Raw genomic sequence first — 25,436 nt, forward strand, 5'->3', positions numbered from 1 at the left:
TACATACCTAGAGAGAGAAGCAGGCTAGGTTGTTTTGAAGGTGCCATTCACTCTCTGTCCTTTCCCAGGGTGTGATAAGGAATATAGAAACTTCTGCAAATGTTGGGGGCAGAGCTGGTCCATTGAGTTATTTGATAAACAAATTCAGAGCCATTGTCAAATTGAATGGGGGCCAGTCCCCCAAAGTGAAGAATGATTTCTCTTAGTGGCCCAGAGGCCACAATGGAGGCACATTTGTTAGATGTGAGGAATGCCCTCACCCAACCTTTGAAAGTATCAATTACAAGTACTACCAAGAAGTATTTGGTGCATATTGTGAGAGGGAGGCATGAGTTGCACCATAAGTAGATAAGTTGGGAAAGGTGGGGGGCTAATATTAGCTTGTGGAGAGACCTTTTGACAGATGTTACATCGTTTACGGAGATGAACGTGTGTGCTAAGGACATTTCAGAGGGGAAAGTGGTTGGCCAGGAAAACAGGAGTGGTTCTCTTGAGGGAATGAAAGGTTTTTCAGGTGAGAAAGAGATTACTAGGTTGTTGAGATACAGTAGGGTTCTCAAAGGTTGGCTTTGGTAGATCTGAGGTGTTCTGCCGCTATGGAAAGATGCGTGTGAAAAGCGAGAAGATAAGTAATATAGTCAGGGGAGAAAGATAGTGGGGCACATCCTGGCCCTTGGCCTGCTAGCATACCCAGGGTTTAGGTAGCCATTTTTTCCAAAGTGGAGTCTTTTGGTAATGGGGCTGCTTCAAGGAGACATGGGATGTTTCCTGTTAATGACAAGGTGCCCTTTAAAGTGAGGAAACACTATTTTCTCCAAGTTTGAGGTTCTGAATGAATGATGGCATAGGTATACTTAGAGTGTAGTTGCTAACTGTGGTATTTCTGCCTAGGCTTAGGCTCCCCTAATGAGTGCAGTGAAAAGTAGTCTGAGAAAGGAAGGTACTTGCCTCTGCCACCCACTGAGGGAAACAGTCAAGATCATCATGGTACTTCTCTAAGATTGCTGTCACAAGGGGGTTTCTTGAGAGAACCTCCATCAATGAACCTATCCAGAGGTTCAGGAATGGGAAGTTGTGTCCAACCTTAAGGGCCTCATCTACTATGCTGGAATAATTGTAAAGTACTGGGGCCACAAGAAAGATTTCATCTGTATTTCTATAGAAAGCAGAGTGGTTAGGGTTGAGTGGATGCCAGGGCTGAAGAGAAACTGCAAGTTAGAGAAGGGTAGTGTGACAAGACTGGGAACAAAAGGAGGAAGTGGAGAATAGTGTAAGAAAACTAGTCAAGTTGCACAGTGGGCTGAAGGAAAGTAACTTTGAAGGCTCTGGGGATGAGCGAATAGCAGTTTCTAGAACTTTGGGGTACAAGGGGGCTAGCTCTGATATATAGTTCAATTTGTTTAGAGAAATGAGCAACAGGTCGGAGTGGGTTGGACTAGAAGGCCTAAGCCCTGGTTATTAGCACAATAGAGGCAAAGGTACAAAAAGGTCAGGAGGAATTGGAGAGCCTAAGGGCAGGAGTTCCTGAGGGCCTGTTTAAGGGTTATAAAGCCTTTGTGCACGTCTGGAGTGGAGACCAGATGACTATGAGATCATCTTTGAATGCAGCATAAATAGGTTGGGAGAGACTAGCAACAGTGAATACCTACAGCTACAGGTCACCTCGGTGACACAGAACTGAAAGGAGGTCTCTCTGTGTTACGGAAGGTAATTGACTGTACAGCAGGTCTGCTATGTCTCGGAGGAAAATATTGTGGGAAGAGAGGAGTACTTGGGAGGAGAAAGAGGGAGATTTGGAGAGAAAGAGAGGAGAAAAAAAAGAAGAGAGGCTGACTGCCACTGAAGAACAGTCCCCAAATGGTAGGGGCTGCCTCAGAATCCCTGCAGAGAACTGTCCAGGTAAGTTGCTGGGAGAAACTTGAGTCAGGGACAGTCCAAGTGAAAGCAGAAAGGTTTCAAGGTCTGACTGCAGGATAACAGTGAAGAAGGCAAGTTCGAGGCCCAAGATTGAAAAGGGAGTTGATGTCTGGGCGGGGGGGGGGGGGGGAAGGGCGGCGGATCTGAGAGAAGATGGTAGAAAGTTGGGGAATATGGGGGTGGATGGGAACTATGAGACAGTTGGCCTGCCAAAGGTCTTGCACAAGGTGGTAGGAACACTGGGTTTTCAAATAGTAAGGATGAGCATGGTGGTGATGGTGGTGGGTTTGTGGGCTTGGGGATAGTCACAGGGAGGTGAAAAGGGATGGGTTTGAGTCCCTGCATGCCAGCAGGGGGAAACTAGGTACTACAGAATGGAGATATATCAAGAACGACGTCTGAGGGAAATAAACACCAATGGGTGGTGCTGGGCAGTTGTCAGGTGGTTTGTGTCCCGTATAACGAGGTTGACTTTTGAGACAAGAACAGGATTGAAGGATAGGAGGGAGTCACCCTTAGGTTCAGCACAGGAGGAGAAGTTGAAAATAATTTGACAGCTAAGAGAGACTTGTGGCAGATTCAAGCTTATGACGCAAATCCCTCCCTAGTAAAGGAAATGGACAGTGGTGGGAGATGAGAACTGAGTACACGAGAGTTATGCCCTAGGAGGAACGACTGAATGGGGTATGATATGTGGATCCCTGGGCTGGTCTTCCATGCCAGAATCAAGAAAGCAGTGAAGAGGAGGGAGAAAACTGAAGTACTCCCCACTTTGTTACTGTAGCCATTGCTCAGTGAGTCACCAGGCTCAAGAGCAGCAGGCAGAGGCACCAGGTGGGAGGTGGTTTGGGAGGGGATCAACAGCAGCTCTAAAGGTGGAATCTCCAAGGGAGAGAGAGAAGGGAGTGGTCTCTCTTAAGAGGAGAATTTCAGTAGGAGAATGGGGTTGGCAGAAGAAAAGCCAATGAGGAGGCAGAGGACTTTAAGGGAGCTTCCCGTCACTTTCTGGTTATAGTCCTAAAGTGATCAAGGTCCCTGAGAATTTGCCAAGTCAAATGTGCCATTCAAACCACAGAGAGACATTGTCCAATTTATGTCGGCACCAGGACATTTACTGGGTCAGATTTCACTCCTCGGTCCCAATTTAGAGAGGTTAGACAAGAGTCCTCAAAGGGACTGTTGAAGGTATTGGGGGCGGTTTGGAAGCCCATGGTGGTGAGGAGAGCTCAGGGGTTTCTGAAAACCATGGCCCTCGTCAGGATGTCAGTCAACTGTGGGACATTTCCTAGAGAGGTCAAAAAAGAAAATGGCAGTGAGGCCATAAGGTGGCAGGCATTCTTGATCTATGAGGGCCAAATTTTGTTACAAAGGAAAATAAGAATTTTTTTCAAGAGTGAGAATCAAATTTAGGCCAGTTTTGGAAACCATAACCCAAGGTTCAGTCAGAGAGAATATAGGGGGTATAAGACCATTGCGTGGGTCTGACACGAATTGGCCATGTTCACCCAGAAGGTATTTCTCGAGGGCAGTGGACTTCCCCTGTAGTCAGAGGTGAGATCTAGTCTCATCATACTGACCAGTCTGAGGAATGTTCTAAGCTGGCACATCCTCTGAAAACAGAGACCCTTCTGATTTTTAGAGGTGAGAGAGTTTCACTCAAAACCCATACCCAACCATTTAGTCAGGCTAGATTAACCTTGAAAGGAAATCTCACAGACCAGGATTGACCATAAAACAGTTGTGATGGAAAAGAGAGGATTCGTGGTCCTGGAGAACTTAAAAACCCGCTTGGGTACTCCTGGTTTGGAAAGCAGCAGCAAACAATGGGACAGAGAGAAGGAGAGGGGTAAAGGAGGTGTCCTCAGTATGCAGAAATTCATTCTGGACAAGCTGCCAGCCACAAGACATGTTGAAAATAGCTCCTTAGCCTTAGAGATTTATAGTGGGCTTCCCTCCTATTCTACTGCCTTCAGTTCCCACCAAAGAATAGCTTTGGCCAGAGTCCTTCAGTCACGAACAAATAGAAAGCCTTTCCACTAGGAACCAAAAGGAATTTTCTTTATGAGTGACATTAGTTCAGAGTCCTAGCTCAGAAGCCATTGGAGCTCACTGAAAACAGCCCAAACCATAATCACCAGACTGGAGAAAGGCCAAAAGAGGCAAGAATGAGTGCCCTTCCATCCACCAAAATGTTGTTTCAGAAACAACAATGGCATGCCAAAGGCACTAGGGTAAACATATTTACCAGACCAGAACAGATAAGGAACTAGTAAAGAAAATACAGTAAACTCTAGCTCCAGGGAGTGACGGACTTGGGCTGCTCTCAACCCTGGCCAGGGAAGCTTTTAACTGCAGAGGGTTGTGGTTAATGCAGAGATTTCTAACTTCAAAATACTAAGAATGAGCAATTTTGACTGTTCAGCAGTAGATAGAGCCTCTATATCAACACACACACACACACACACACACACACACACACACACACACACATACACATGCGTGTGCACGCACACACGCAAGCATGCACACTCACACCAAAAAGAGCTCAGGGAATTATCTTGGAAATAGGATCAGAAAGAACATAAGTGCCAGAGGATGGAGAGGAGTGTTTGTGAAGGCTGGCTTCTGGACATTGAACTAGGCAGTTGTGGTTATTGCTATGGCATAAGACCTTCACAAGCTCAAGAGAGTTAAATTCTAGGGGCGGGAGAGATAGTTGAGAGCACTGTCTGCTCTTCCAAAGGACCTGGGTTCATTTGGACCCACATGTCAGCTCACAGCTGTCACTCCACTTCTAAGGGATTTGACACCCTCACACCAATGCACATAAAATAAGATTAAATGAATTATTTTCAAAAGAGAGAGTTCAAGTCCAGCATGGAGAGGGTGCAGCTTCCATGCCCCGCCCCTCCCTGAGGAGAAATGGCAGTTGATGACAATTGACAGAAGGCCACTTCTCTTTGTGGGAGGGCTTCCACCTAGATTGCTCATGCCTCACTGTGTGAATCCACATGTGCGCACACACTGGTAGAATTAATTGGACTTAACGCATTATATTTTTAAAAAAATAAGAGAGTAGAAGAGGAAATGGAAGATATGTTGGAAGAGTGAGAAGAGCTGGAGGGAGGGATTGGAAAGGATGTATATGACCAACATACCATGTATACATGTATAAAATTACCAAAAAGGAAAAAGAAGCTGCAGACAGAAACACAGCAAGAAAGTTTTCAGAGAAAGAATCAGGCCTGGAAAAGGAATGAGTGTTCTTCTAAAGGAAAGTTATTTAGTCTTATTTCATGCAATTTGTGTGGGTCTGTATCCAGATAGGCTCATAAGGATCTCACTAGTTTGTTAAGTAGTAAATTTCTTAGCACTCATTTTCTTTCTTGAGACTGACCATTTGGGGTAAGGCTCATCGGAAGTTCTACTCTAGTTAAGAAGTTAATAGGTCACCAGGCAGTGGTGACACACACCTTTAATCCCAGCCCTTGGGAGGCAGAGGCAGACAGATCTCTGTGAGTTTGAGAGCAGCCTGGTCTACAGAGTGAATTCCAGGACAGCCGAGGTTACACAGAGAAACCCTGTCTCATAAAACAAAACAAAAAAAGAGGTGGTATTACTATTGCAGATGACCCAAGTTTAGTTCCTAGCACCCACGAGACAGCTTTCACCCATTTGTAAGTACAATTCCAGTGAATCCAGCACCCTTTTCTGGATTCTGCAGGTACCAGGAAAATACAAGGTCCACATACACACATGCAGATAAACTCTCATACAATAAAATCATTTTTAAAAGAGACTAAATATCCATATAAGACATCTCAAGTCACTCAGGTAAAAGTCTAATTGGTCAGAATCTGATTGTTAAAGTGTGTGGAATTTGTGTTTTTATATTGTTGGGATTTTTGTCTCTGTACTCATGTCTCAAGCATTTCTGAAAATATCTAACAACAAATTTTAAATAGTTGGTGTGTGATGTTTATCATGAACTCACACAAATTACCATTCTACGGCTTTTAAATTCATATATTGTTTGAACTAGGAACTAGTTATAATAATTTCAAATAACCCAAAGAATGATGACATCTAAGTATCTGCACTGGAGTAACTTTTAGCTGCCATGCAAATGTATGTTTGAGATATTAAGAATATGTGGTATAAAAGTACAGCATTGCTGAAGTCCTTCTTTATAGTAAGTCATTTCCTAACAACTGTGCTTTATTTTATTTTTGAAGATTTCTTTTTATTTTATGTGTATGACTGTTTTGCCTGCATGTATGTCTGTGCACCAATGTGGATCCAGAAGAGAGCATCAGATGCCCTGGAACTTGAGTTATGAGCTACCATGTAGGAAGTAGGAATTGAACCCAGGTCCTCTGGGAGATCAGCCAATGGTCTTAACCACTGAGCGATCCCTCCAGGCTCCTGTTTTACTTTTTTTTAATTATTTTTTTAATTTTGAAATTATAGTATAATTATAATTCCTCCTCTTTCCCTTTACTTTCTCCAGACTATCTCAGATGCCCTTCTTTGCTCTCTTGCAAATTTATGGCCTCTTTTTTTTTTATCAATTGTTAGTGTGTGTGTGTGTGTGTGTGTGTGTGTGTGTGTGTGTGTGTGTGTGTGTTCTCTTTAATATTATTGGAAGGAAGACCTAATATAACAATTCCATTCATTTTATTAGGTAATATCACTGCAAGAAATTATTTTGACACAAAGTAAATCTTTAGGCAATATAATCATGTTAAGTGAGAGAACACTACCAGAAAGGTGATAGTTCATTTTCACTTTCAGTGAACTTGCCAATATTTTTATAATATACATTTCACCCAGTGCTCAATGTATCTCTTGATTATATTCTATTATTGAAACAAATTCTCAGTGATGCATCTATAATTTGGCAATAGGTTTTGTAAATACACAGCAATATCCTTTCAAAATGGCTATTGTTGAATCTCAGTGCTGATTTCCTCTATGCAAAGTTAACTAGATTCTGTAATGGACTTGCTTAAAATTCATTAATAATTCTCTTAGGACCTGCTGACGTACCTCTCATTGCACCAACTGGTAATTTGCCACCAATATACCTTCCTCCTGGTTACATATCTCAGGTATGCTAATGTGGTTTTTTTGTGTTTAAAAGTTTATCACTTAACATTTTTTACTGTGTCAGTATATGATAATAGATATTTTACTGTTAACGTTTCTTTAAATATTTCCTCTAACTGTAATTATTTCAAGTGATTGGCTTTAACCAAACCTCCCTTAGATTGTCTCATAAATGATATCTAATTGTTTTCTGAATTTAGGACACTTAATACTTAATAATCTTCCATTGCTCTGTAGAGTTTACTTACCCACCTTAAGTACCTTACAATTCTTACAGTAATGGCTTCTGGTAATGTATAATCTTTAGTCTTTAAAATCACTTAGTATTTTAAACTCAATAATATTTCATTCTTAAAGACCTAAGAAAACTTATTTTAAAATTCCTCAAATATTTATTGTTCACTTAAAATGGCAGGCAGATAACACTTACATTGAGATTAATAAAATTCTCAATGGCCTTGGAAATATAGTACTTGAGAAAATGTCTTGTTATTCTTCCTCATAGCCTTTGTCTTCATGGCTTATTTGGTTGTGAAAATTGCATAGTGGTGTAGATGCAGAACATGTTAAACACATCAATATAATGTACTTTCATTCTAAACAGATTTACTTGTAAGAAAATATCTAATGAAGATATGAGTGCACAATACTTGCACTCAGCAATTCACTTTAAAGAATTTATCAGACAGACATTTTTACAACTTTGGAGTGATATGTTATTAAAGTGAGTTCTAGGACAGCCAGGACTACATAGAGAGACCCTGTCTGAAAAACAACAAAAACAAAGGGGGAGGGGCAAATTATACATCTATACATAAAAGTCTTCAAAGGTATATTACTAAATATACTAAATAAAATAGAAAACTATGGGATGGTAGAATAATGCTATTGTGATATAATAAGAAAAGGGGAAATAAGAAATTTTAGAAGTGCTCATAAGAAATTAACAGTAGTTTCCAGTTGGGAAGTATTCAAACAGTAAGGATTAGGAATGATACTTTTATATTATATGTTACACTTTAAGGTTTTGAAATGTGGCAGAAATTACCTCTTCTTTAAAAAGCTAGCTACAGGCAGGCATGGGGGGGGGCACAAACCTTTTATAATACCAGTACTCAGGAGGCAGAGGCAAGTGGATCTCTGTGAGTTCAAAGTCAGCATTATCTACATGAGTTCCAAAGACTTCACAGTGAGACATTGTCTCAAAAGAAATCAAGCTACCTGGGTGGGGGACAGAAAATGATATTACCCTCTTGATTATTGGCCTCTAAAGTCACATCATATGACATAGATCCAAAACAATGATGTCTATGAATTTTAATGTGTACATTTGATTCTATCTTCTCTTTTAGGTGGTGGAAGAAAACGGAATTGAAAAAATTATCATCGTGCCTCAGACACTTGACTGTCATGTGCCTCTGGTAGCTCCTGTGCAACAGCCCTGCATAACAACACCATCACTCACGTACTCACAGCCCTCTCAACTTCTGTATCCCCCAACTCAGGTGGAATTTCCAATAGCTTTCATCCAAGACGCTGTTCCACAGCCGCTGCCACCACCTCCACCACTACCGCCACTGCCACTGCTACCACCACCGGCATCATTTCTATACCAGGAGCATCTCGGTAGTATATGCTTTTCTTCTAATGAGATTTTATTTTTATTTGTATGAAGTGTTTGTCTGAATGTGTATCTGTATGTCATGTGTTTGCAGTGCCTGTGGAGACCAAAAGAGGGCACCAGATCCCCTGGGACTGGAGTCACAGACTGTTGTGAACTGCAATGTGGGTGCTGGGACTTGAACCCAGATTCTCTGGAAAAGCAGTCACTGCTCTTAACCACTGTGCCATCTCTGTACCCACAGAATATACTTTTCTTAAGTGCAAAATGCTGTCTTTGAGATATAAACATAGATGTGACATAGAAGGAGAAATGAGACTGTCTGGGAATTGTATTGTTCAGTCAGTAGAGTACTTGCCTAGCATGCACAAAGCCCTGGGTCTCATCCCAGTACCACATAAATCTAGGCATGGGAGCGCTGCCTCTAATGTCAGCATTCTGAATGGGGAAGCAGAAGGGTTCCTCTGCTAGACTTTGAGGCCTGCCTTGGATCTATGTGAGTTTTGTCTCAGGAGGAGGAGGACGACGACGACAACAACAACAGCTATCTCAAAAACTGGAGAAGAGCAGGAAGGGGAGGGGAAAGAAATAGGAGGGTAAGGGGGTAGATATTGGGCAAAGTACATGGTATACTTGTGTGAAAATGTTTTTGTGACACATATCACTACATACAATGAATTTGTGCCAATCAAAACAGAAAACTTTACAAAAGTGGAAAAATATGAAATATTTTCAGTTCATTAAAGGTGAACAGATTTGGACAGTTATTAAAATGGAAACGAGTACAAAATTTTCATGAATGATTGTACATCATGCATACACCTTAGGGCTGATGAGAGTCGATAGGTAAAATGCTTACAGTGCCTAAAGTTTAGGACCTAGGTAAAATACTCATTAAACTGAACTTTTATAAATATTTGTTTTGACTCTCTATAGCATGTAATTTTTGATACATGGTCTATAAAATTAAATTGGAAAATCATAAAAATTTTGACTCTCTGTGCTATCTATTGGGAATATAAAGGACACCGGAGGATTCTCAGCCCAATCATTAAGATCTTGATAGGCTGTGACCATATCGTAGGGGAAAAGATTCTCTGTCACAGGCCTAGGGGAGGGGAATAGGGTGAAAGAGGGAGGGAGGGAGGAGCGGGAGGATACAAGTGAGGGGATAGCAATTGAGTTGTAATCTGAATAAATTAATTAAATTAAAAAGGAAATAAACAAACAAATAGGAAAAAAAGATCTGAAAGGGAAGTTGCTATCTAGGAAAATACTGTACTTGCTCATGGTTTTTCTGTGCCTATCAGGATATCATAAATGCATATACATAGAACATAAACATTAATGCTGAATATTTATATTGAAGCAAAGTAAGAAAACTTTTAAAGGACAGTATGACTTATTAGTGCTCAATTATTGAACATTATCACATTATCTCTTTTAGAAACCTATCCTCCCGGAAGAGCACATCACAACCAATTTGACGAAAAAACTATTAAAATGGGAGACTATTCAAGGAAGAAAATGAGAGATCGCCAATTTGGTGAACAGAAGAATAGCTCCACGCTTAATGATACCCCTTTGCTCCTGAACAAAGCCGCTGACGTGTCTGGTACTTCTGGTACTCTCTGTCCTTATACTGTGACTACTGCTCCAGTCACTGACACTGATAACACCACTTCAGACACTTCCACTACTGACAATATTCCAAGAAACAGCATGGCTGACAGTCCTCCAGGCATTAACAGTATTGACAAAATCACTAGTTCCTCTGACCATGCCCCTAGCACTTCTACCTCAAACACTACTTTTTGCTCTGACATCAATAACAGCCCTCCAGGTCCTTCCAGAAGTAATTGCAATCCAGACACCTCTTATAAAACTCACAAATCATCGGATAGTTCTCCGAGCTATGCTTCCAACAATGCACACAACACTTCCACCTCTGAAAATGTTCATATCCCCTCTTCGATTAATAATGATCTCAGACCTTCTGGTGCTGCCAACATTTCCAACAATACCGGGGCTTATACTGAAAACAGTCATGGAAAGAGAGAGAATAATATGGGAGGTGGAGACAATAAGCAAGTATCAGGTGGAAAACAAAAGAAGAGTCAGTCGTCAAATGCAGCTCTAAAAGGTAAACCCAGGAGCCCAGTTTTGTTGCCAATGAGTACTCAAGCCAAATAGTTTGGACTCTAAGCGCATTTGTAAATAAATTTCTAGTACACATAATTGTTTATTTAGCCTGTGTATGCATGTGAATGAGGGAGGTCAGAGGGCAACTTGTGGGAGTTTGTTTTCTCATTTCAAATATGCAGGGCCCTGGTAAACGTGGAAAGCACCTAAACTCTCATGTCACCTCGCCAGCATATATTAAACATTAAGGTGCCATTCTCTGCCTCTATTTCCGCTTTACCTCATTATAGCTGTTCCTCCATTTTTTTAATCGTCTCTTTTTTATTAGTTGACAAATAATAAGCCAACACTTATAAAGCACAATGTGACAGTTTGACCCACACTTATATAATGTGGAATTAGTAAATGACATTAACATCCATCATCTCACTTACCAATCGGGGTTTTTTTTGTAATGTTGAAACATTTGAAATATATGTTCATTATATTGAAATATACCTTATATTGACTAGAGTCACCCTGCCATGCAATAGCTCTCAAAACCTAGTCCTCCTATATGAAACGCTGTTCCCTTTGATCAGCAATTACCCATTCTCTTCCACCCCGCTCCTATTCCCTGATGATGTTTCTTTCAACATTACTAAATTCTTTTTAAATTTTTTTATTTTATTATTTTATTCAGATTACAGCTCAATTGTTATCCCATCACTTGTATCCTCACGTTCCTTCCTCCCTCCCTCCCTCTTTCACCCTATTCCCCTCCCCTAGGCCTGTGACGGAGGGTGACCTCCTCCCCCACTTTATGGCCATAGGTTATCTATCAACTCTCATCCTGATAGCCTGCCTATCCTTCCTTTGAGTGCCACCAGGCCTCCCCACCATGGGGAAGTGGTCAAATATGGGGCACCAGAGTTCATGTCAGAGTCAGTCCCTGCTCTCCACATAACTGTGGAGAATGTCTTGTCCATTGGCTAGATCAGAGTAGGGATTCGATGTTTAACATTACTAAATTCTATATGCCAGTGAGATCATGACTTATTTCTTTTTCTGTGCTTGGCCTATTCCATTTAATATAATGTCCTTCAGGTTTATATATATTGTAGCAAATACTCTTATTCTACTTTTGAAGTCCACATAGTGTAAGCAAAGTCATAATTAGGCTGTCTTCTAAAATCATGATGAATTTTAGAATGCATCTCAGTGGTAAAGTGCTTCTGTAGTATGCCAAAGGCCCTGGATTAATTTCCTAGCAACACACACACAACTACACATTGAAAAAAAATACAGCCTTGAATTTTTTCCTAGTTATTGTCTAATGGAAAATTGCACATTTCAATCCTACTTAATTTGTCTGATTTTATTTAAATTGAAGAAATTTGTAAATATCCTACTAGAATTTAATGCATATTTCTACCCGGGTCTGTTTTAAATGTTTTAATATAAATTATACTTAGGTCTTAGTAGTTTCATAGTGATAAAATATTTGTAGTAAGATAACAGATCTAACTATTTTCTCTTGGTTTTGCCAATATATTATTTTGTTTGAGGTGTGGTTTTTTTTCTTACTTTTAGAACACAATGTAGAATGCAGAACACAGACATGCTCTTTCAACATTGAAAAGCCTGTGGTAAGTAACAAAAGTGAGGATGTCCTGCTCTTTTACATTTTCCATCTAAACCATGCAAATTCACTGCTATTTTTCTTTAAAGCCTTTACTGTGTTAAAATTTTCATAATGTTCGTCATCAGTGAAGTAAAAGCCAGTGAGCATCATTAACGATATGATTAGTAGCTAATTATTTAGTTACAGTACTTAGGACCTAATATGTGTTTACATCTAATATCAAATAAGACTTAAGAAAAGGCTGGAAAAAAAGAGAAAAAAGAGAAAAGGCTGTATATAGATTATGAATTTTAAGTATACTTCTTGCATTTCTTCATTTTAGGTTTCTAATATTCAAACAAGATCTGCTACTGTTTCATGGAGTCTGAACAGTACTGAAAAACATGATATTAATTCTCCTATGACATTTGAATTGGCACTGTCTAGCAATGGTAAAAATGGAATCTATAAAAAAATTTATACGTAAGTCTTTTTCATTTTTCTCATTATTCAATTCAAATACACTGTATAAACATATAGTCATTGTGCCCCAACTTATACTTAGGCTAAATTCTTCATTTTTTCCTAAATTCTTTTTGACAGGAGTAGATTTCTAGTAGTATGTTACCAAGTATCAAGCCACAAAGCTCATTAAGTATGTTAATGACCACCAGATAGTGGTGGCGCACACCTTTAATCCCCGCACTTGGAAAGCAAAGAGAGGCAGATCTCTGAGTTAGAGGCCAGCCGGGTCTACAGAGTGAGTTCCAGGATAGCCAGAGCCACACAGAGAAACCCTGTCTTGAAAAACCTAGACAGACAGACAGATGTCCGTTCATCCATTTTCAGCTACAGGCTTCCTATTAGACAAAATTGAACTCAAGGAGAATTTAAAAAAAAAAAAACCCTCTCATTTTTCACTTGGTTCATTTTAGGAACAAATAGTGCCACATGATGTGGTCTTTGGGTAAACAAGTGAGGTGATTTAGATTGCACTGGGAATTCAAGACTTGAACTCTGCTAAGAATTTCATTCCCCGAGCTGATTCTAAGAAAGACATTTTGACAACAGCAAGATAAGTTCAGGGGTACGAATCAAAAGATAGAGCCAGGACTGGGGAGAAGACCATGGAAGATAGCACGTGCTGCTCAGCACATGTTCCAAACAGCAACCAGCCTGGATGAGCATGTAAACTGAGAGAGACAGGGAAGGAAAGACACACAATTAGAGGGTAAGAGACAATCTTCTACCCGTGGGTCAGTTAGGCAATAAGTAGGCCAGAGAATCATGTACAATACTTTGAAAACTCGACCTTCACAGTTTTATTTCTAGAATTTTGTCATCTTTAGCCAGAGACTCAAAGTGAAAACAGGAATTTGTGTAGAGTTTTTATTTCTTTGATAACGAGCAGGTAAAATTGCGAGATTTAAAAATCACAGCCCTCCATCCTCTCTCTGCTGGGTAGGGGAGACAGGGAAATAGAAAATTTACTCGGATGGAAATCTGTTTCTGGTATGTAATGTACACTGCAAGTATCACTAGCCTGAAAAGAAATAAAACTTAGCTCTCAGCATTGGGAGAAGGAGGAAGGAGAAGAGGAGAGGCCACAGCACAGGAAGGAGGTTGCCTGCTTGCTTATGCTTTCTGATTATAACCTTCTCTTTTAAGTGGCCTTTGCTTAAAGGCATCAACAGCTTCTGTTTTTAGAGAGGTCTTTGAGGATCTAGAGCTAGGAAGAAGTCCCTGGTGTGGTGGGGCACATAGGTGCTTATGTTTGCTCAGACAGACATAAATGCAGGCATCTCATCCTTCTGCTCATGTAACAGATCGGATCCCACCCAGAAACATCCCTCTGAAAACAAATGAAAGAATCCCATGAGGCACAGTATTCTTTGCAGCTTTTCATATCTACCCTCTTTTAAATGAGCTACTTAAAAGCAGATCTGTACTATTTCAGTTAAATGTGTGCGGTAGTACAATGCAAATTGGCTGCTCTGAATTAGTAATATGATTTCGGGTGTGTGGTATGAAGATTTACTGAATGAAAGGACAAGACAAACTCAGTGCTTTTGGGTGGCTGCTTTCCGGATGACTACCAGCTCCTTGCCCAGCTCCTTCAGCTTCCTCTTGGTACAGATGGGTAGATGTGCATCCTCTACCCTCTGAACTTGAGCACCTGCCTTAGAGACCTAGAGCAGCTCCACAGAGTGTCTGCTAGCTGTGAAAACTATATACCTCCCAGATCGTATCATCCCTCAAAACCTTGCTGTGCTTGGTGAAGCACAGCTACCCCTCAATGGAGGCTGCAGCCTACTCATAACACTGTTCTGCACATGTGTAAAAATGGTTTACCGTTCAAGGAGAATGGTTCTTTGTCAGTTATTATGAAATTAGGACTGCTTACTTAGCTGTTAAATATGTGTGAGATCCCATATAAACAAAGGTTGTCTTCACAGTGGTGATGAAGTGACTGTACCTCTACACGATCTACAACCTTGCAAGGTCTACTTTTTAAGGTAAGAAGTCTGTCACACACAAGCCACCAGCAGCTCGTAGCCATCTAAGACTCCTTAATCTATACGTTTAGTACCTAGAATTGCTGAGTCAACCTAGCTATTTGCCAGCAACATGGCCTTTTCTTCCAGTTTCACGTAACCCCACCTCCATACTCATGTAAGCAACCGTAGTTTAAACTCAGTAGGTTAGCAAAAAAGAAAAACCATGAAAGTAGAAAGCGGGGGACTAGTTAGGAAGAAAAAAGGGATCGATGAGAGTGGGTAGGGAACAAAAAAGTGTAGTGGAGAGCGGGGAGGATAAGCATATATGAAAATGACATCATGAGATCCATTGCTATGTATAATCAATATATGCTGACAAAAGAAACAACAAAAAATGCATCTGGAATCACAAGCTTGCATACTTGAGAGCTTAAACAATTGCTGTTCCCCTTTCAGAGTTACAGTCATAAAAGACGCAGAAAACAGAAGCGTGTCTGAAGTGGTTAGCTTTACAACATCAGGCTGTGAACCAGACGCTCCTCTTGCACCAACACTGATTAACAAAACCAAGAACAGTTTGAATTTACAATGGAAAGTAAGTATTTTACTGACAAAAGTATCTCAATGTGATATTAAAATACTCTCCTGTATCTTAAACTTTGTAGATTATACATACTTCACCTAACTTATTTCTCCAACACTCTTCATAATGTTTCTCTTCTGTCTAAAAGATTATGCCAAGTGAATTGAGAAATATTGATATAATTTTGATAATTAATAAAAAAATGAACTGCCCATTCCTAACAGTTAATTTTTGGGATCAATCATCCCGGTTACCAATAAATCTACCTCTCCATCTCCTTAGATATTCATTTTAATTGTCTTCCTTTTATGCAGTCAGAAAACAGGAAGTATAGAATCAGGGTATGTCTTGTAGCCTGCAAAATGTGTGCTTTAACCTTAAAACTGAATTGTCATAAAAACAAAATATCTGTAGACAAATTTTTGCAGCAGTAATTTTGGCACTTTAACTATATACACATGTACATAATATGTGCAGCATATATATATATAAATATAAATATAATCCATCATAATTTTACCATTCGATCTTTTTAGGGTTGCAATGATAATGGATCCAAAATAAACGGCTTTCTTTTGGAATGGGATGAGGTATGTACATTTATTTTTAAATTTATTTTTTATTAAAAATAGATTTTTTTCATACAATATATTCTGATTACTGTTTCACCTTCCCCAACTCTACCGCCCCCCTTCCTACATCACCCCTATGTAAATCCACACCCTTACTTGTTCTCATTAGAAAACTGGCATCTAAAAACAGAAAGAAGAAAATACAGTAAGATAAAACAATACAGTAAGATAAAAACAAACATGAATAAGACAAAACAAACAAAAGAACAGAAACAAAAAGAGCCAGCGAAAAAGCCTAAGAAACATTCATAAGCACTGAGACACACAGATTCGCACACACAGAAATCTCATAAAGACACCAACTCAGAAGCCATAATATATAAGCAAAAGACTTGTAGGGCTTTTTAAATGCCAGACACAGCAAACCTCCAAAATATGGTTGAGTTCTTTTTGTATTGGCCAACTACTGCTGGGCATGGGGCCTGCCCTTAACTGTGGTTTGTATACACAGTGTGACTCCCTTGGAGGGAACTAACTTTTTTTCTTTGCAAGTAGTTATCAGTTGGAGACAGCTTCTGGGTCAGGGATGGGGGCTTGTGTCCAGTTCCCCCTCTTAGTGACGGGACCCCATCTGGCTTAGATCTGATTCAGAGTTATTTTTAAGACTCACCTAATTGTGACTGATTAATGCTATGTGAACATATGTTCAGCATAATATTTTAAATTATTCTAATATTCTGTGTGCATTGTCAAAGGGTAAAGGTGAAGACTTCAAAAGCTGTTACACTGGGACCATGAAACAGCACAAGATCTGTAAACTGAGTGCTTCTACAAAGTATTCGTTCAGATTAGCTGCCAAAAATAACTTCGGCTTCAGGTACACTGAATTTTTTTTTTCACCATTGAAAGTCTATACTGCCATCAGATCCTGAAACTAATGCTTTCATTTTTACATCCTTTTAGTAATTTCAGTGAAATAGCAGTCTTCTATACATCAGGAAACACACCTCCAGCACCACTGCCACCTAAGCTGAAAGAAGCAGGAGCCCACAGTTTGACACTAGAATGGTGTGCGCCAACAAACCCAAACCCAAATGACACTCTTACTTATGTGCTAGAGATGGAGGAAGCAAAATCTGTAAGTTTCATTTTGGGTTTTGGTGGGGTTTTTTGGTTTTTTTTGTTTTTGTTTTTGTTTTTGTTTCCCCATCCCCACCCCACCCCCACCCCCACCCCCGGCACTATGATCTTTAGCCTGAGCTTTCCATACCTTTTTATACTCGCTTCTAACTTGGAAAAAAAACCAACATTGAGTCACTGTGTTCTGAACGGGATCAGTACATGGCAAGTCTGCACAGGTCTCCTTATCCCGCAACTAGTTTAATGCAAGAACAGCACCTCCGTGCTCTATTCGGTCTCTATTCAAAGAAACCTGTCAGCATGTCCAACCCCAGACTTGCTCTGGATGACTCTCTGTAGTCACACATGTGTTTCAACACCTTCACAGAATTCTGTTGAGCTGTGTCCTTTCTTCATCTCAGTCTCCTCATGAGGGTGGGCAACTACTTCATTTCATTCTGACCTTACATATCTCTGTCAAATAGCTAGCCAGTTTCAAAAGCAGCCATAAATTAATTGTGTACATGTTACCAAGATTTGAATAAAGCAGATGACACTGAGACATGCTCTGGTTTGTAGCTAATAGCCTAGTTGCTTTCACTTGTCCTGTCTCATTACATCTTGAAAAACGGAACCTTTGAAAATAGAAATTATCTCCATTTTTTACTGAAAATAGATTCTTCTCTCATATAATAAATCCCGACCACAGTTTCCACTCCCTCCACTCCGCCCTCCAACCTCCTCTTTCCCGCAGAGATATCAACCAAACATGGCATATCAAGATGCAATAACACTAGATAAATCCTCATATCAAGGCTGAACAAGGCAACCCAGTAGGAGGAAAAGGGGCTCACGAGCACACAAAAGAGTCAGAGATATACCCACTCCCACTGTTAGGAGTCTCACAAGAACACCAAGCTAACAGCCATAACCTATGTGCAAACCACTTCGGGGTTCAGAAAGACTAAGTTACTTTCTCAAGACCATTCAGGTAGACAGTAAATTGAGGCTAGACCTTGAACCTAGGCTTTTTTCCTAAATTCACTGTCCTTCGTTTTCAGAAATTGGGTTTTAAGCCTAAATACAATGGCGAAGACCTCTCCTGCACACTAAGAAATCTTCAGAGAAATACTACGTACAAGTTTCGGGTATGCAGCATGACTTATAAATTGGTGTGATGCTTTCATATAAGATCATTGGATAAAATTGAGTGCTGTTTTTTTTCTTTGAAATGAAACTTTACTTTGCATTTAACTTGTAAATTCTCATTCAGCTGGCACACTATAAACTATTAAACCAGACTTTTATTTCCAGTGATCAACAAAATATTCTCTTCTACTCAAACAGATTTTTGCCTACAATCTGGAAGGAAGAAGCAATTCCAGTGGAGAAGTGAAATACAGTACTCGTCCAGCCAGGCCTGGATGCCCTAAAAATCTGTATGTGGTGGGAGCAATCCATGCACACCAAGTGAAAATTGGATGGGGTAAATAATGCTTCTATGTTTAAACTTTGCTTTTTCCATATTAGTATTCATTACTGAGAAGAAATCTTTCTGCAACTGCCCTAAGTAAAATATTATTTGCTTGTGAAATATTCTGCCATAGAAATAAGTTTAGCTGTAAACCCTATTATTTTTTCTAATTTGCTATTGAATTTCCTATTCTAGCTTAACTATTCACACATGAACAAATTGTTGAACTTTATATGGATCCTTACATGGCCTTCTTCCAAGTAAAATTTATATATATCCAATATAAGGACCATAGTTAGAAGTCAGTGTCAGAGATAAATGGTAGTTTAACCAGAAATTATATTTATATAAATTTATTATCCCTAAACTAGGTAAATGATAATTATTCCACATATGCTTATCATTTTTGTCTCTTCCCAATAACTTTGAAATACTACCTAAATGATTGATGAGTGATACCAAATGTATGTATCTTATATTGTTTTGAGATTTTTAATATATAAATATTAATATAACAGTGTGCCATGATTATATTTTCTGTGAAAAGTCATAATTTAGGAAACAAAATTTTAGTGAAAGGCTTGTGTTTTCAAGAATCACTTAAGTTTTTTTCCTTTAGATTCACCCAAAGATAATGGTGGAGCAAACATTTCAAGTTACATCTTGGAAGTTAATCAAAATTCAGATGATGGTAAGGCCATACACATTTTAAAAGATTCTATTTTGAAATATTGTTATAGACATATAGAAATTATGAAAAATAGTAGGGATCCCCTGTAAATTTTTCATTTAGCTTCACCTAATATCATCATCTTATGTAATCATAGTGCAATTACCAGAACCAGAAAATTGGTATTAATACACACCTATAAACCAAGCCCCAGAATGTAATTGATTTCCTTTGAGTTTTAATAAGAAATAATTATTTATTGATCCCTTACACTTTTTGTTGAATTCTATTGGGAATGAAATTATTTAACAATCATAAAATGATTATTGGATCAAGTGCTATTCCAAAATGGTTGCTTCTTAGCATATGTATGTATATAATGCATATATTATTATTATTGGGGAACTATAAAATTTATAGATTATTTATGAATACACTGAACCAATTTTCTCTTCTTCCTTCAGCGAATCTCTGGAAAATAATCTACAAAGGCACTCTACAGGAATTTCTGTATGATAACCTCCAACCAGACACCACATATAAACTGAGAGTCTTTTGCGTTTCACCTGAAGGACAAAGCCAGGTAAGAAAACAGGAAAAGAAAAGTTCTCAAATTGAGTATTGAAATAAACTGTTATGTTACTTAATGTTTTCTAAAGCTGATCTTGAATTTCATATAGTGGTAATAAACCTTTTCTTTCTCCTAGCCTTCAGACATATTGACAATTCAGACACCTACTCTTCCTCCTGAGTCTTGTCAACCACTGCCCTTAAATGGCAAAACCAAACGCAAGAAGGCCAACCTCGTTGGTAAGTATAAGGCTTCCTTGTGTGATTGACAATTGTCCCTAAACTTCCTGTCTTGTGGCTTTTGCTTTGTGTGCATGTTAATATTATCAACTAGACTTTCCTTTTAGTACAGAATTGAATAATTCTTAGCAAGCCAACTCTCAGTATTTGAAAACCCAACTTTTTAATGTCTAAGTCAAATTATGAAGTTAATTGATACAAGAAGCTTTGAGTCTCTAAGCATTTGAAAAGAGTTGTCTTAACTCACTCTACTATATGTTGCCTGTTAAAGAAACATCCCTAAAAGCTAGGGACTTAGTGTGAAGCTAAATGATAATATGTGTGCTTAGTATTCACAAAACACTTGCTTCAATCACTAGTACAAAGATAGATTGGCGGGGATTGGGAGGGAACTAAGTGCATTTTACATATTTTGTAGGCAATCGCTCTGTTAATGGGAACCTGGAAACACTTGTGTGTGGCAAAAAAGGAAACGGTTCTCAGAATGACAAAAAGGAGTGCCCCAGCTCTGAAAAGAAGTGTGCAGTAAGTAAATTAATTCCTGCAGAACCCACAGTCTCTGGTTAAAATAAACTAGGAGTAGAAAGGCTGTACTATGCAGATGGCCCGCTTGTACTTATTTCATTTTGAATGCATACATGCCTGCACTGTACTTGTTGCCAAGATGAGGAGTGGCCACGCCTGCACAGTCATGCATGTGTTTGTTTATTTGTATGTTTGTTTAATTTGTAGCTTGGATCTCATTCAACGAAGTGTGGAGCTGTCCCCGCCCGGCACCCTCCTTCTCAGTGTGGTACACCTGTGCTAACCTGCAAGGGTCCAACCTGTGTTATTGTCAGTTGGGAAGTATGTTACCAATTCCACTTGTTATTCATTTTGCTGATACACAAACATGTTAATTACTTGGAGCATTTGGGGGTAGGGGGTGGGGGAATTAAATGAATCATAGATTGGAATTAGGATCCCAAAACCCTGGGACCATGGTTTCTAAAATGTGCCTGGGACCTAATACTGCTCATGTCATGAAGACTACAGAACTGATAATCTACTCTTCAGATTTCAACTATAAATTTGGGGACCAAAATAGACCACCAGTAGGTAACTAATTGAATTTGTAAAGCCAATGCAAGAGACAGTGAAGGCAGAGCAATGTGTAAGAAGTTTACTTTTCTGTGGCACTAAGGCTGAAGCCAGGGCTTCATACACGCTAGGCACGCACTCTACTTCTGAACAATATCCCCAGCCCAGATTAGTATTCTTTTCTAACATGCAACTACAATGTGGTACATATACAACATTCAAGATTTAAAAACATACTTTTACAACCGTGTGAATGCCTTACAAACTATGTTTTTAAAAATAAGAATTAGCCTTATTATTTAGACATATAGATTTATTTAGGTTGTTTTTCCCCCAGTCTCAAGCAATGGTTTTTAACATTGACACAAAAGGCTTAGTCTGTTAATAATGCATGGCAGAGCTGATTATTTAACTTATACAGGCTAGCTCACCAGGGCATGTGTTTTAGCATACTAACCAATGGTAATGCTAAACAATATTAATATATTTGTTTTCATTGATCTAATATGTGGAATAAGGAAGTCCTTTTTCTTGCTTTAACTTGTGCCTTTTAATGTTATTACACTGTCTTGCCTGTGTTTGTTCCTACACATCTCCATCCTGTATCATTTGATGGATTACAAGCTTTCATGTGTTATTTCTTCCCACGGTATCTAATATAGTGACCATTTAGAAAAAGAAAGAATTAAATTTCTGTGTGTGTTTCATCTTTCAGATTCCTAAATGCAATGGCCCTGAAATCACTGATTACCGACTGCAGTGGGGGCAGGCTAAAGATTCCATGCATGTCATCTATACTGGCCCTTGTTTGCGCTATGAAGTTAAAAGTCTTATTCCGGCAACCACATATTTTTGCAGAGTGCAGGTAGAGTTCATATTTCCTTCACTATAAAAAGGGCAACAGCTATTAACCTATTCTTCCCACATACACAATTCTAGTGTCATTTCCAATGTAAAGACCAGAGGAGACTCAAGAAGGAAAGGAGTTTCTAATCTAATGAATATTGCTTATATTTAACAACATCATTTGGAGTTCCTTCTTGTGTTATCTAAAGCCCACAGGATTTTTTATGTATTTCCCATTCCAGCTTGATCTGCCACATTTCCTTTATACTTCTGTGCTTTTCCGATTTCTCTTAGCTTAGCAATTACCTAAAACACTTATTAAAAACACTGACTCTGGGGCTGGAGAGATGGCTCAGAGGTTAAGAGCACTACCTGCTCTTGGAAAGGTCCTGAGTTAATTCCCAGCAACCACATGATGGCTCACAAGCATCTATAATGAGATCTGGTATCCTCTTATGGCATACAGGTACGCATGCCAGCAGAACACTGTATACATAATAAATAAATAAATCTTAAAAAAACAAAAACAAAAAAAACTGACTGCAACCAGGCCTGTAGTATATGGTTCCCAGAATTTTGGAAGCTGATGTGGGAAGAATACCATAGATTTCAGGTCATCCTGGAATACATATTAAGTTTAAGGCTAGCCTGGGGTACAGAGTGAGACCTTGTCTCAAACAAATATACCACATTCGGTTTCAGGAAACTGAAACTGTTACTTTCATGACAGGGGGCACTGTTGAGGCCAGAATGCAGCTGCCTTCAAGGCAAGATGCTCAGGCCTCTCTTCTCTCAATTCAAATTCTATGGTCTGGTTGGAAGACAGCTCCACCAAGTATCTAATAGTACTTGCTTATGGCCCTAGGAATGAAGGGTCTGAAGGAGGAAGACAGATTTTTTTAAAGATTTATATATTTTTATTATTATATACAGTGCTCTGCCTGTATGTACACCTGCATAGCAGAAGACAGCATCAGATCACATAATGGATGGTTATGAGCCACCATGTGGTTGCTGGGAATTGAACCCAGTGCTCTTAACCCCTAAGCCATCTCTCCAACCCAAGAGGAAGACAAATTTAAGACATTCTTGTGAGGTGATCCTGCCAGCCAAAGCCTTCTGGAAAGGATTAGTAGAGCGAGGGAGGAAGAGGGGTCCCAGGATAATCAGGAGCACCAAAGAGGTGAAAGGGTTAATCATAAGATGGAGGAACTGCTGAAGAGCAATGGCTCTATCCTTTAACTGTTTTCATTTAATTTTATAAACATGCCTGCCACCCACAAAGGCCAGAAGAAAGGTCAGCAGTTCCTCTGAAACAGGAGTTACATGTGGTTGTGAGACATCATGTAGGTGCTGGAAAATAAACCCAATTCTCAGGATGAGCAACACTCACTTTCAATTGTCAAGCCATCTTTCCAGCCCACTAGCCTTTAAACCTCATTCACCACCTCTTTACTAGTAAAGAAATAGCTCTGTTCACCCAGAAGTGTGCACATAGCTCCATGGGTAGCATCTAGAAAACAGAGACACCCTAGCTGTTCTGCATAAGAACAGCAGCTAGGGAACAGATGTGGTCTTGGATTGTCAGGAAGCTGGTGTACAACATACTTGATGCCCTCTAACAGTTGCTTGGAAAGAAGGGTTAACTGATTACTCACTGGATGTAGGTCCCTGTACCCAACTCTGTCAGGACTTTCAGGCTTGTGAGGAAAGGAACCATCGGCACTGCTTAGAGGCCATGATGGAGCCAGAGGCCAGCATGAGTACCTCAGAGGAGAGAAGAGACTTTGTAGGGAATAGAAAGGAAGGAGTGCATTCGCCTAGCCAATTACCGAGGAAGTACATGCAGGTTTGGAGGGTGCAAATTCAGAATAGGCCAGTGGTGTATGCCAAGCAGGGGAAAGGTCAAAGCAGAACATTTTGGAGGAACTTCCCTGAGTGTCCACATTTGGTACGAGTGAGTGTGCCAGAGGGAGATGGAGTGTCCAAAGACAAAGGCATGACAGTCTGAAGGGGGCACCTCCAAAGTTAACTTCTGAGGGTATTGGGTTTTAGGAACAGGATTTTAGAGAACTTATGGGTGAGAATCAAACAGCAGGTAGAGGTGGAGTTGGAGAGAGACAGAGGAGGACTAGGGGTTCAAAAAGAAGGACACAGGGAAGTCAGGACAGTGACTCTGAAGGATCAGGCTTTGGTCACTGATTGCTTAAGGGTAGACAGTTCAGTTAGTCTAAGGAGTTCACCAGATTGAGGAGAAAAGTGTGTTGGTGTGGTAGAGGCGGGGGAGGAGTTAACTTGTGCTTGCACAGAGAGGAGTGAAGGCTGCCACCAGGTGTGGAGAAAGGAAATCCAGGGGATGTGAAGGAGGGCTTGGCAGGCCAGGCAAAGGGCCTTTTGGGTTGGCCTCCTAAAGAGATGTTGAGGGGTTGTAGGCAGGTAAGAAATCTCTGGACATTAATTCTAGTGGCCTGATTGCAGAAGTCTTTGCCTCAACCCCAGTGGTCCCGCACACACATTCGGTTTCAGGTTTTCTAGTGGGCATGGTGCAGTTCCCCTGTTGAAGAAAACCAAACACATATGGAGCAGGAAAGCCATGTCTGCACCAGGGACAGGTAAACATAGTGCCAACACGAGGAGAACACTCAGGAGTTATGGGATTCCCTGAGGTTGATGGGTAGTAAGACAGTTGAGGTACGTAAGGATCCCTGGGGGAGGGGAAGGGGGAGGGAGAGTAGTGAGAGGAGGGACAGGTTGGGAAGTGGATCAGAGAGCATGCCATCAGCCCTCCTTCTCCTCCTCAGGACACAGCTGAGGCATATCAGGCTGGGTCTTTTGGTGAGGTGCCAGTGGGACCCCTGAAATAGGGCTCCTGAAATTCAACCTCTGGCTGAGCTGAGGTGTTCTGCCTATGTGAGGTGAGGTGGGGAGAGGAGTCTATTGGTGTATACAGTGGAAAGGGGGGGAGGCACATCCTGGCCCTAGACTGCTCGGCCAGCCCAGAGATGGGCCATTCAATTCCCCAGGGTGACAAAGCCTTTGTCTGTCTGATGGCCTTGGCAGTGGATGATGGCATCCCCTTTGGACAATATGAATGCTTCAAAGAGGAGAGAGGAATGCCTCTCATTGATGGTGGTGGTTGCCTTAGGTGTAAGGAAACCCGATTCTCTCCAAATATAGGGGATGGAGTGAATGATGCCATAGGTTAGGTAGGTATAAATAGAGTCAGGATAGAGAGGCTGAGAGCAGGACCCTCGTGAGTGCAGTGAGCTCTGCCTGCTGAGGAATGGTCTCAGGAAGGAGGGAGTTTGTCTCCTGTGCTCACTGAAAATGGAAGGAGTTGGTATTCCTATGATACCCATCAACAACAGGAGCCCAACCATGTGGGGGAGGGT

General features: G+C 40.2%; 1 protein-coding gene across 8 annotated transcripts in view; it reads left to right on the top strand.

The window, feature by feature from the left end:
* The window catches only part of LOC311601648 (fibronectin type III domain containing protein 3C1-like), a 61,919-nt gene that overhangs the window by 27,254 nt on the left and 9,229 nt on the right, over nucleotides 1-25,436 (top strand). For 6 of the 8 annotated variants that reach the window (XM_084789253.1, XM_084789255.1, XM_084789250.1 and 3 more), the window contains 18 exons: nucleotides 6,952-7,028; nucleotides 8,379-8,652; nucleotides 10,095-10,790; nucleotides 12,362-12,417; nucleotides 12,736-12,875; nucleotides 14,849-14,908; nucleotides 15,347-15,485; nucleotides 16,010-16,063; nucleotides 16,801-16,922; nucleotides 17,009-17,183; nucleotides 18,226-18,312; nucleotides 18,512-18,650; nucleotides 19,258-19,329; nucleotides 19,773-19,891; nucleotides 20,016-20,118; nucleotides 20,537-20,643; nucleotides 20,851-20,964; nucleotides 21,914-22,063. In XM_084789253.1, the coding sequence (XP_084645379.1) occupies nucleotides 6,952-7,028; nucleotides 8,379-8,652; nucleotides 10,095-10,790; nucleotides 12,362-12,417; nucleotides 12,736-12,875; nucleotides 14,849-14,908; nucleotides 15,347-15,485; nucleotides 16,010-16,063; nucleotides 16,801-16,922; nucleotides 17,009-17,183; nucleotides 18,226-18,312; nucleotides 18,512-18,650; nucleotides 19,258-19,329; nucleotides 19,773-19,891; nucleotides 20,016-20,118; nucleotides 20,537-20,643; nucleotides 20,851-20,964; nucleotides 21,914-22,063 (2,684 nt within the window). The remainder of the gene's footprint in view (nucleotides 1-6,951; nucleotides 7,029-8,378; nucleotides 8,653-10,094; nucleotides 10,791-12,361; nucleotides 12,418-12,735; nucleotides 12,876-14,848; nucleotides 14,909-15,346; nucleotides 15,486-16,009; nucleotides 16,064-16,800; nucleotides 16,923-17,008; nucleotides 17,184-18,225; nucleotides 18,313-18,511; nucleotides 18,651-19,257; nucleotides 19,330-19,772; nucleotides 19,892-20,015; nucleotides 20,119-20,536; nucleotides 20,644-20,850; nucleotides 20,965-21,913; nucleotides 22,064-25,436) is intronic. The other 2 variants (XM_084789257.1, XM_084789256.1) reach the window with 2 other exon arrangements.

Source organism: Acomys minous (assembly GCF_964271855.1).
Source record: "Acomys minous genome assembly, chromosome: 7".
Lineage (NCBI taxonomy): Eukaryota > Metazoa > Chordata > Mammalia > Rodentia > Muridae > Acomys > Acomys minous.